The sequence below is a fragment of the Scophthalmus maximus genome, chromosome 16 (assembly GCF_022379125.1).
Source record: "Scophthalmus maximus strain ysfricsl-2021 chromosome 16, ASM2237912v1, whole genome shotgun sequence".
Classification (NCBI taxonomy): Eukaryota; Metazoa; Chordata; class Actinopteri; order Pleuronectiformes; family Scophthalmidae; genus Scophthalmus; species Scophthalmus maximus.
In genome coordinates, this window is record NC_061530.1 from 8,453,299 (window position 1) to 8,465,966 (window position 12,668).

The 12,668-nt window shown below is 42.7% G+C and overlaps 1 protein-coding gene across 1 annotated transcript; it reads left to right on the forward strand.

Annotated features, from left to right (window-relative positions):
• Positions 1–596: 596 nt before the first annotated feature.
• On the forward strand, positions 597–6,428 carry csdc2a (cold shock domain containing C2, RNA binding a). The gene is made up of 4 exons (XM_035613845.2): positions 597–815; positions 3,920–4,274; positions 4,418–4,540; positions 5,438–6,428. The coding sequence occupies exons 2-4, from the start codon at positions 4,087–4,089 to the stop codon at positions 5,598–5,600; spliced, it is 474 nt and encodes a 157-aa protein (XP_035469738.1). The 5' UTR covers positions 597–815; positions 3,920–4,086; the 3' UTR covers positions 5,601–6,428.
• Positions 6,429–12,668: the final 6,240 nt, after the last annotated feature.

A 12,668-nucleotide genomic window follows, 5' to 3' on the forward strand; every position in this document is an offset into this window, starting at 1 on the left:
CAATGAATGCAGAATTTTGAGTTTAAAAGACAAACAATGTTGAGTTGATGTTATTACCAAGATTGTCATGTCGAATCAACTTTGCAACATAAAAGGTTTAACTAAACCAACAGATTTAACATTTTTAGCTGTGGCTGTAATAAGTCCCATGAATAACTTTTTTAGAGTGCACATAGCCTAACGTGATTTTTAATCTTATTTTAAACAAAAGACCAAAACAAAATCCATGACAAAGAGATGACAACATATATAATAATAAGTATGATAATAATAATAATAAGAGTAATAGTAATAATAATATATTGATGACCCAAGGCAGTTTGTAGCTTTATGAAGAATTGATTGCAATGAAAATGATCATATTTTACTTTTTTATTCTAGTGCACATTTAGCTCACGCAGACTCCTGTGTGTCCCACCAGTCCGACAAAAAAAGAACCCCCAAAGAAGCGTTTTCCATCCATGAGGGGAACAAAGAGCCGAGTGTAGTGTGGTGAAGCGCTCTGTTGTTTTTTAACCACAGTGCCCCCCATCCATCCATCTCCCCCTCCATCCCTCCCTCTTCCTCCCTCCCTGCGCCCCGTCTCCTCCTCCTCCTCCTCCTCCTGCTCCACTCCGCCCGTGTATAGCGCCTCCATCCACATCATCCACATCATCCACTCACTTAATTCACCGCATGTCCCCGCAGCTTTCACGGGATTTTTCTTCTTCTTCTTCTTCTTCTTTTTTCTCCATTACATCATCGCCTCGCACCAGCTCAGCACCACGCGGGGGCCACACGTCCGACCGGCAGCTGATCGACGGTCGCTCCCTCCTGTAAGTCATCGATCGGGGCTTAGCGCGGTGCGGTCTGCAGCGCGGCGGTGACGCGCGCGAGCCTTGTCTTCTCTCACACTGTGTTGCGTTGTGTTGTTAGAATAAAGGTCCATCGTCATCTCCTCCTCCTCCTCTTTTTTGTTTGTTCTATGTAGAGATGCGTTTTTGCTGTTACATGTTTATCTTTTTTCTTTTTGGGGGGTTGAGCATCAGTTTGAGCATCTTCTCTCCTCCTTGTCTGGAGCTGCCACAGTGTGAGAATGTTCTGGAAGCCCTCCGCCCCAGGGGCTTTTCTTCTGTCATGAATAATTTAAGCGGTGTGTCAGCCTCACATTCACACAGATTATACCATAAACAGACTGTTTGTCCCCCTGAAGGACTCATTTAAAGTTTAAACACAGACACAGTGTGTGTGTGTGTGTGTGTGTGTGTGAGGAGTTGACGTGTCTGCCATGCTGATGCAGAGGAGTATACAGACAACCACAGAGCCCTGGTGTTCACAGGGAGGAGGGAGGAGGTGCTGTTGGCCTTTTGTCCTTCTATTCTCCTGCTCTCTTCCTTCCTGCAGTCCAGTGTCAGATCAGGCTCTTTAGTTTTTCCTCTTTTCTTTCACTGGGGAAGTTGCAGCTTGACGACCTCATCGGCTCATCCGACACAGAAGTGCCGCAGACTCATAAATAAGCCGGGTCCTTTTGCTGGCCTCAGTCAGTGGCAGGCTGATGAAAGGGGGAGAGCAGCAAGCGGAGTTGCTGAATTATTTAAGATGACATATTTATGCCTCGTCATCCGTCAGTGCTCTCTCCCCGGGTTGCCTCCACGATGACAGATGTGTGTTGATCATTTTCATCATCATCATCATCATCATGATCATCATCATCATCACATTAACACTGTCTAACATGATACAATGCATGGCGGATAAAAGCCTCACTCATCAGACACTTGCAATCCCTGTTCCCTCGTTGAGTTTATAAACCGGAGAGATTAAAGCTTCTCCTGTGATGATGCTGTGACCTTTGAACCCTTGTACCATTTGGACGTGTGGTCGGCCGGGCCTTGCAGAAATCCACCCAAACCTTATTATTACTCTGATGTTATTTTAAAGTAAAAGCCGAACCCTCTTTTTAATCTGTTAATGGAGAAAATAGTATCATATTTTATGTGAAGTAAATTAGTTCTACCCAGTAGATCTGATCATCTATTGATACATTTTCCTGGAATAGTCCTCTGTTCGTGAGGTACCTCAGACTTGTTGTACTGTCCATTAACACTGGGAATATTCAGTTATTTTAACAGACTATTGCACCTTAGCATATCTTCATGATTCAACACGTTACCTATGTTAAACAAAGTGAAGAGGAGAAATAATCTTGTTAGGGATCAGTTGAGTCCAGCAGGTGGAGGTCGCGACTAGTGAGGGGAGGGTGAGGTGATGACAATGATGAGTAGTGGGTAATTTTTTAAAACAGCACCAAGAGACACCATTTCAGCATGAAGCTAACATCTTCAAATGTGGTGAACGTTGTTAATGCAGGACTGTGACTTATTTCAACACAAAGTGAAGGGTCTGGAGGGGTTGCACACTTTGAGATGATAGATGATACTGGCACATTAAAGCCTCCAGACTTAGATCCTCTGCTCCAGTTCAGCCTCCATCCCACCACACACACACACACACGCACGCACACGCACACACACTAACACACATTCATACGCTGCTATATTTAGACTGACAGAGACAGAGATGTAGAGTGTGTGACATAGAAAGGAGCCGGTGGGATTCACTCTGACACACTCATCTCACCGGCCTGTGTCAAACACTCGGCCTGCATGCGTCAGAGGTCATTCACTGAGCGGTATACAACACATCAACATTCATCTATGTTTCAGTGTCTGCCCTCTGTAGAACAATGCCACGCAGTGCCGTGTACTTGTAGTCCGTGTCATAATGTCGAGCTGGCTGATTAAAAGAAGATTTGCCGTAATGGATGTCAGGCTCGCGTGATGGGGGATTCTAATACGATAGAACGCGATGAGCCGAGTCGAGGCCCTCTGGGGAGGGGTTGTTTTTTACATCTTTTCAAAGCCGGCGAGGTTCAGAGTCACGGCGCTCGATCAGATCAGTTTTGTCACAGCGGCTTCCGGCTGTTGTGAACCTTTTCTGTTGTTTCTCCAAACCAGTGAGGAATCCACTCGAAAAACGTGCAACATTTTCAAAAACGTTGAACATTTTGGGGCCTTTTCTGTTACTTCTTCATTTATTTTGTCTCGTAGTGCTGACGTGACAGCTGTCACGAAAAAACACTGGAGTCTGATTAATAAACGTTTCAATTTAACATGGAGTAAATGTCAAAAGGTTCTGGTCTGCCTCACAGGCAAAGAGTTAAGGGCTTCTTGCTCGACTCACCAACAACATTAAAAAAACGAATACAGGGACAAATCAAAGAAGAGGAGATAACAAACAATATATAGTTAGGATACCCACAACACGTCATCTTTAGAGCAAGATTTGATTAAGGCTGCACCATATACTAGCAAGCTTATCTGTACAGGGAAATACGCCCTAATACTGTAAATGTGTTTATTGCTAGACGATTATGCATTTAAAAAAATAATCCAACAGGCTTTTTAATGGTTCATTTAACCAAAGAAGCAGGAGAATTTCCTCAACTCATAAAGAAACACTTACCTCTTTGTTTATCTGAAACCTCAACGTGGTTTTTACTGGACACTGGCCTATTTTGTGGAAAAATTAAAATAGATAAATAAAATAAGAAAGTTGATCCGTTACATTTCTAAAACCTCTCACATTTCTTTGAGTGATTGCAGACATTTGGAAACAGGTTAGTATGACATTATAAACCAGGACAGGCATTGAGTTCCAGTGCGACACACCAACCTCGCTGAGAGAAGCAAGAAATATAATGGTTTTTGCAATAAAATAAATTTTGGCATCGGCCCAAATTGCTGATAATTTGGTTTGAGCTTGTGATAGAGCATTGCTTACTGGGTAAAAGTAAAAAATGTGTATCATTCAGTCATTTTATGTTTCTTTCTTTCTCCCTCTGCCATCTCCCCCCACCTCCCTTGCTCCTTCATTTCAGGGTGTCATCGCTCCACCGCTCTCCGAACATCATCCCCCCTCCCTCACATACGCACTTGCCATGCAGGAGGTGTAACCCTCCATCCGCTTCCTCCTTGTGTGCCGACGGAGGGGAAACCCAAAACCGAAAAAAGAAAGAAAACACTACACTACGTGGAGCAGGTCAAGATGTCCGACCCTGACCCCTCGTCGCCGGTGGACCCCCCGCTGCCGCTCGCCTCCCCACGCACCCCCCTGCAGCTCTCCTTCCCCTTCCTGAGGGAGGGCAGCCGGGTTTGGGAGAGGGAGAGGAAACCGCCACAGCCGGGAGAGCTGCCCAGCCCACTGCCCACCAAACGCACCCGCACATACTCAGCGTGAGTAGGAGGGACAGGCCCAGGGGTTGACGTTTACCTTACCTTTTTTGTTCTACTTACATCAAAATGATTTTGGTTCCGATGTACTGTCCCGTCTCCCTCTCCCCCTCTCTCCGTCTGTCTATGTCTCTCTTTCTCTGCAGGACAGTGCGAGCCAAATCAGGTCAAGTATTAAAAGGCGTGTGTAAAAACTTCTCCAGGTCTCAGGGTCACGGATTCATCCGTCCTTCTCATGGAGGAGAGGACATCTTTGTCCACATCTCAGAGTAAGTGACCTCACTGTTTGTTTGTCTGTTTGATTTACACCGTCTGGGTTTTTCTGACGTCATGCACCTTTGTCCATGAAGGCAAGAAATTGCACCTTGGACTGATTGAACAAGTGCATTTGACATAATATGACATTTCTGCCATCACTTCCAGGGAAGTGAGAATTGACTGTACCTTGATCGACATCAGAACTTCTGCAAGAACTAGAGCCAAACCGATATATCGGTGGGCTAATAATATCGGCAAATATGAGTGTTTATGTTTGCCGTTATATGCTGAAATTATTTTCTCCTAGACTTCTATAGAAACTGACTTCTTTTGGCAGTCAGTGAAGTCGCCCTCTGCTGGTCATTCTAGAGAATACAGGCTTCAGGCACTTCCGCATTGGCTTCATTTTCCAGACCCGGAGGACTACATTCCTTTTTTTAAATAACGAATCTATGACTGTTACCAGTCATGGAGGGTCCAAAGTAAAATACATTATGGGAGGTGTAGGATCCAGTGTTTTCTGGAGCTTGACCAATACTAGAGACTATTAGTCAGGATATGTCTGCTGCATGGATTATATTAAGTTATTTTAAAATCTGTCTCTATCAACTTTAAGAACAAACAGTAAATTCTCAATGTGCCTGTTTGGGAGCTGGTAGATGTCTTGAGCTGTGTGGACATGGAGGGTTAGCGAAGGAGAAATTTTGAGAAGTTTCTCATCATGGCAATTAAATCTGTTCTCATACCTGGCAGGTTGCCCATTTCAGTTTCACAAGGCCTCTCCTTCTCGCTGGAACACAGTTGTCCCAAGGGGCCGTGCCAACACAGACTTTGCGTTCAAAAATAGTCATGGCCCCACGTATGAAAGGAAGGTTGAGATCGTGATTTTGCCTCTGCTCCTCTGACAGCATCGAAGGAGAGTACGTGCCTATGGAGGGCGACGAGGTCACGTACAAGGTGTGCCCCATCCCGCCCAAGAACCAGAAGATCCAGGCTGTCGATGTGGTGATCACCCACCTGAATCCAGGCACCAAGCACGAGACCTGGTCGGGTCAGATCATCAGCTCATAGACCGGGGGCCATGAGTCGGCAGTGATGGGGAAAAAGGTCTTGCAATGGAGCTGGAGAGGAGGGTGAGGTCTGAGGAAGAGGGATTAGAGCTAGGACGTTCGAGTGTAAAGGTTAGGCTCAGAAATTAAAACTTTGAATGTATATGTTTGAATGTTTTTCTTTGAAGGTCGAGGTTTGGTTCAGGGGTTAAAAGTTGGGGTGTGGAAAGTTGCAGCGTAGAGGGAATATTGACTTTCTTTGTCGGGAAATCAGTTGTTAGAGAAGCTGCGTCTTTGACAAGTTGAAATGAGGATGAAGCAGATGGGTTAGAGGCCGAAATGCATTAGGAGAAACAAATTTGAAACAAGTTTTGCCATATTGACCCTCCATGAGCTCACTACTGAAGAGTTTCATCTGAAAGGGACCGGCTCAGTGGAGGTTTGAATCTTCCTTCCACTTTTTTGTCATTGTTCTCACAACTGACATAAATTGAGTGCCACCGTTTCCCCCCAAAAAGGTCATGTGACAAACTCGTGTCTGTGTTTACCGCAGCAGATGGAGTCTGAAGATATCTGAAAAGGAAACTTCAAGTTTTGAACTTGAACTTAAAATACAACAGGGTATTCAACATAAAAATGAGTGTAAGAATTTTTAAAATAATTTTCATCCTCGAATTTTTTCGCTGTCATAACTATTATTATATTTGAGGTGTTATTCTTTTCAGTTGCAGATTTTATGTTTTCAGATTCAGATCTATTTCCTGATCTTTTTTTCACTTTCAGATCGAAATTTCCCAGTTTCAGGACTATTGGCACTAATCTGACTTGGGGGTCGCGGTGTCAACTGAGACAGACGTGGAATCGTGAGTGACAGCAGAACAAAGAAGGCTGGGGACCTTCCTCAATCACGTTGCCTTCAGGAAACGTAGGCACTGCAAGACGTTTGACAAGACACTTTTTATGCAATATATTTACAGGATTGGATTAAAAAAAACTGACGCCAGTGACAATGCTGCACTTAGCAAGCTGCTCTAGACCGAGCTTGGCACCAATCAGCCGTATAAGAGCAATACACTATGACAGATAGTGCAGTTCAACAGCCATACATTCAGAATTGACGTTCCCCCACTTCCCCTGCATGACTGTGAATGCAGCACAGTGTCCGCTTACAGTGGCGTCCGAGATGTTAGAAATGTTCCTTATTTTTTTCAACATACTCTATACACTATAAACTATATTACAATTATGGGTGGTTTTTGCAACATAAGGACTTACAAAAGGGAATGTGAGATTTGCCAACGACGGACACTAAACACAGGAATAGCATGAACTAACTTTATGACAGCTACCAGTAGAGAATTTTACTCCTCACAGTGTCCAGTTCAAGTTTTGATTTTAATGTGTATTGTTTTTGTGAACATCTGTGTTTGCCAGAATGCACATGTACCGCCACATGGGTGATGGGCATGATTTAAAAAAGAAAAGAAATCATATTCCATTTGATTCAAACATGATCATATCTGCATATAAAACATTAATCAAATTACCTTTAGATGAACATGAAAAATATCTATATCAAATCTAAAAGCTGGCCATCTGTTCTACAGAAGATGATCCCTGTGCCTGTCTCTGAGAGCAGACTGCTGCCTCTGTCGGTTTACAGACGACATTCTGGCAAACACAGATGTTCACAAAGACAATACGCATTCAAATCAAAACTTGAGCCTGACCCAGTGAGAAGTAAATCACTGTAACAGCAGCAAGTAGCAGAGTTGGTTCATGCTATTCCTATGTTTATTTTCCGCCTGCAGCAAATCCCACACCCAAACGTGTCTTTTCCCTTCATGTGAGGCCCTGTATCACAGAAATGACCCATCATTGTAAATTACAATTTGCAATCTTTACGACTATTTCCAAGAGTATGTTAAAAAAAATAGTGAACATTTCTAACCTGAGTCCTGGTGGAGCGAACGCAACTGCAAGCGGACACTGTGCTGCATTCACAGTCATGCGGGGAAGTGGGGAAACGTCAAATCTGATTGTATGGCTGTTGAACTGCACTATCTGTCATAGTTTTATTGCTCTTATACGGCTGATTGGTGCCAAGCTCAGTCTAAAGCAGCTTGCTAAGTGCAGCATTGTCACTGGCGTCAGTTCTTTTATTGCTGATCCTGTAAAAATATGCTGTATAGAAAGTGTCTAGACAAACTTCTTGCAGTGCCTAGGTTTCCTGAAGGCAACGTGATTGAGGAAGGGCCCCAGCCTTCTTTTGTTTCGCTGTCGCTCACGATTCCACGTCTGTCTCAGTTCACACCGTGACCCCCAAGTCAGATCAGTGCCAGAAGTCTGAAACTGGAAATATTCGATCTGAAAGTGGGGGAAAAAAGTGAAATGTGATTTGAAACTGAAAAAAATAGATAAGATCTGAATCTGAAAACCTAAAATCTGCAACTGAGAAAATCAGACCTCAAATATCAAAATATCTATGAAAGTGAAAATGGAAAATTCATTCAAAAGAATTCCAGAATTGAAATCAAAATATTTAAATTGAGGGGGAAAAAAATTCCTCCACTCATTTTTATGTTGAGTACACTGTTGTACAAGATCAAAACTTGAGCTTTCAGTTTCAAATATTTTCTTCAATCTAAGAAAACTATTGACCCTGATTTGGCTCCATAGTGAAAACAATAGTTTTTCCACCAGTAGATTAAGGATTAAAAAAGGATCAGAAAACAGATCCAAAAAAATCTTCATATGACTGTATGATCGGGCGCGTTCAGCTCGTCAGATCTGCCTTCATCTCACTGCCTTCAGAAAGTCAAAGTACGACTAAACAAACATACTTGCGGTAGTAGGTAAGTTTGACACAGTTTCGGCCTCCAGAGCTGTGAGCTCCACACACACAGGGAATTATTGTCCTTCTCGTAGCACTTAGTTTTTTTCTTTTTCTTTTCTTGGCAAGTGTAGAAATCCAGTGTTATTGTAGCCAGCTCCTATGATGGTCATGAGTTTCGGTGGGGGAGACGGTAGAGGGGAGCCTGCCGCTGGAAAACCGGGCCGGAGGGTTTGGGGTTTGGGCAAGGAAACCGGGGAGGGGGAAGAGTTGAAGGGGACGGGCAGAGGATGGAGTGATCGTCTATAAATGTACTTGAACACAGATGTAGCTAGATTCGAAATGCGATAAAGCATGTGTAAGGTGGAAGACCAAGATGAAAGTCAGCAGTCGTCAACGTGTGGAGTTTTGTTGCCAAGAGTTAGAGCGGAAGATCAGTCTTCTTGTGTGACTGTTGGCAAGAGAGTGAATAAGCAATTTTCCAGAAAATAAGGAAATATGCCCCTAAAATTAAAAGCAAACAAAAGTTTTTACATTAATGTGTGAAATACAATATTATTTGGCCCTCAAGTAAAACAAGAATCCCCCTATTGAATTATAAAGAGATGGGTCAAGGTGAGGAGGATGGACTGCTGACTTTCAGGCTGAGGGCTCAGCAGGTTTCATATGTCATGGCAAATGACGTTAAGACGTTAAAAAAAACAAAACAGCAAAAGCCCCCTGATGTAAGTTTGAGAAGACTTTTTATTTATTGACTTTATTTATTTTCATTTGTAACTATGAGAGCATCAGGTGTCTGGTAACTAAAGGTTGCATTTATAACTCTCTGTGCAGAGCGAGGCCTGTTTGAACACACTGCACACATCGCTCTGATGATACTACCCTGTAAAAAATACCCTTTGCTACTGTCACGTCATCGACAGGCTAAAAAAAAAAGAAAAAAAGAACACCTTTCCAAACACACATTTCTAATTTCTACATAATCCTTGTCTAATTTTTAAATTGCTACTACTCTGTTGTTTTTGGAAATCGGTATGTTCCGCACTGTTTGTCGTAATTTGAACTTAGACTCCTTTGGTCCTGTTTCATCATGCAGTAACACAGCTGGAGCCTTCGAGGAGGCCTCATCCTATGCATTTTTTTGATTTCCAGTCTAGTGACACACTGTATCTGTTTGTTTTTTGTTTGTTTTTTATGTGAGAGAAGCACTTTTATTTTTTGTCAAATCATTGACAGTCGGTCTTTAGTCATTAAGATGAAGTTTGAATAAAACTTACTACTGTATTCACAGACCTGTGTGGCAGTGTGTTTATCATTTGGATAATATGGTACAAGGAAGTTTTTTTTTGGAGGGGGGGGGGTTAGAATTTTCCCTCAGTGTCTTTCTTGGGTATCAGTAAGAAGTGGAATAAGTGGGGCAGTTATTTTTGAGAGTTGAACGTTTTTTGGAGCGAGCTCTGCCTCAGTGTCACAGACAGACAGCTGTGTGCGACCCTGGGAAACATGCGAATGGGTTTGTTTAGTCCCTGTCCTGTGTCACTGAGGTACCATTAGAGAGCATCCCAACACAGATAATCTGATGGTTTAGAACGTCACTCTCCTTCGTGGTTTTGGAAAATACATGGATCAATGAAAAAAGGCCATGGTTAAAAACAGTACACCACACACACAAGTGGAGAAAAACACACAAAAACAGGCCACCACCGACAGACCTGGCAACCTGCAGACGGCCGGCTGCGGTGAAGGAACTGAGTAGAATACTAATCGCACAATATAAAGATACTGCATCACAAATAAAAAATCATCACATGACGCAAAATGTTCATAGAATTTTGAAAGTATAAGTATGTAAAAGTAAAAAGTTTGTAAATATAAGAGGCCAAAACTACTTAACATATCAAAAGCAAAATGATGATGTGGAAAAACGGCCCCCGTGTGTGTTTTAATATTAAATCTCCGGATTAATGATTACTGATGAATTTAAATGTGGCAAGCATTTTATTGTGCTGGCTGGTAGATGGAAAAGAGAGAGAATACTTGACACCTCATATTATTCTGTGATAAGAAGAATGATCCAAAGCCGACCTGTTGCATTACAAGAACCTTATCTCGAGCAGGTTGTCACATTTACAGTGAGAATTGTTGAAGCTCATCGATCCAACTACCACTGAATCTCTGGTGAGGAACATGTTCCCGGCTTGAAGAGAAATCAATAAAATAGTCAGTGATAATAAAATCTGAACCAGAAAAGCAAACACAAGGCTAAGCCTAATGTGGCAGACAAGACGGGACTTTGGTCAGATTGTGCTGTTTTTGTTCTCAGATAGAACCCATATCCAAAAATTCATTTGCATCTCCACTCTATATATAGTGTCTTCAATATTTACTGGTGTCGTAGCCATTACAAAGCTTTTCTTAAAAAACATAAAAGAAATATTTAGCATGATGATGATGATAAAAGTGAAACAATATGCTTATCACAGGAGCGACACCACAAATAAAACGTATGAATGAATAGTGACTAAGAAATGCAAATACATTTTGCTTTGTTGATTTATTTTATTACCTTTTATTGCCAGGTTCTGTTTTTTTCCCCTCAGCGTCATAGTGGCTGTTAAATAGTGTTTGTGCTGAGGAGAGGACGTGTGAGAAATTGGTACGCTTGTGTGTGTGTGTGTGTGTGTGTGTGTGTGTGTGTGGTATTGGTATTACTCATGTTTTGGGGACCTCTGTAGTAACATTTTCAAGACATGTCATTCTTATGGGGACAAAAAGCAAGTCCCCATAACATCAGTCATTAAATTATATGGTTAAGGCAAAGAACAAGCTGTTCGGCCTCTTCAACTTATTCCTCAACTTTCTCAGAATGCCGCTGCAATACATGGTCCTGACAAATCCATAACATCGCTGTCGTGACCTCTGCCTGGCCTACATGCTGCTGCTAGAGGTGACTGGCTGTGTGCTGACCGACCACTTCCGAGAGTCAATCAAGGTAAAGATTAAACTAATTGAGTGAGGCCATCCCCGGTTGATCATAATCAGCCTCTGGATTCATTTCCCCTCCTTAAGTCTTCCCCAGTGACTGTGTTGCCGGGTCTGTATGTACATAAACTGTACAAGAAGTCCAGAGGTGTGTGTGTGTGTGTGTGTGTGCTTTTCTGTGACAACCTTTATGGCCCGACCAACCTTTGCTCTTCCCTTTTCTCCCCTTGATTTCCTTTTCTAATTGGCGATTAACAGAGATTTACAAGCTGTGTGTCTGTGTTTGCTGTCTGCCTGACACAAACACACACACACACACACACGCACACACACTCAGATACCTTCTTGTCATCTGTCAAAGTGTTTATGCTTATAACACAATCTTTATGTGTATTTCGTCCAGTTTCCCCGTGACCTCAATGTATAGCAACAGGTGGAACTGCAGATCGATACAGAGAGGAGGCAGCAGCAGCAGCAGTACAGCACATAACTGGCAACACACTCCCACTCGCCATTCGGGATGTCTTCCACCTGCGCTGCCCTGCGGAGGGTGCACAGCATCGTCGAGCGTGAAAGTCTCCTCAGCTGTCATGCTTCATGACTCTTCTCCCTACTTGCCAACTTGCAGACGATACAGCAACATGGCTGCACGCAGACTTGAGGACAGTTTATCACCACCAGGCCATCAGGCCTCTCAAGTCATATGTCAAAATATTCCACGATGCACGACTGTTTACCGCACGGCTAACATGGAAATGTACCTTCAACCGTGACTGCTGCTCCTGAACCATGACTGCGACAGACTCAATGTGCAACACTGACATATACACTTGAAATGCTTATTTTCATACAGGTATATGATGTTAGATCATATATTCTTATATTCTTTATTCGACATGACTTCCTGTTGCAGAGCTGACCTTCTTTTGTGTCCAACGCATTTCACTGTATCACGTGTTAACCTTATTCTGACTGATAGAACTGCCCCACATTACACTGACATCATACATCCAGTAATTTTTCCTTTTCACTTGCTGAACTTTCCTGAAAGGCAGAGTCACTTTTTTTTAGCGGGAAGTCCCATTAAAATCTGTTGTCATTTTTATAACCTGCGTATCATTGCAAACAAACTCACAACCAGCTCTAATCTGTTTTCTGCGTGTCCATGTGCTCGTCCGTCGTTTCAGCACTGTAATTCATGCAGACCTTTGCACTACAACGGTGAGAAGGTTATATGGCCCGCCTCTGTGTCTATAAAGGTTGTATATTAACAAC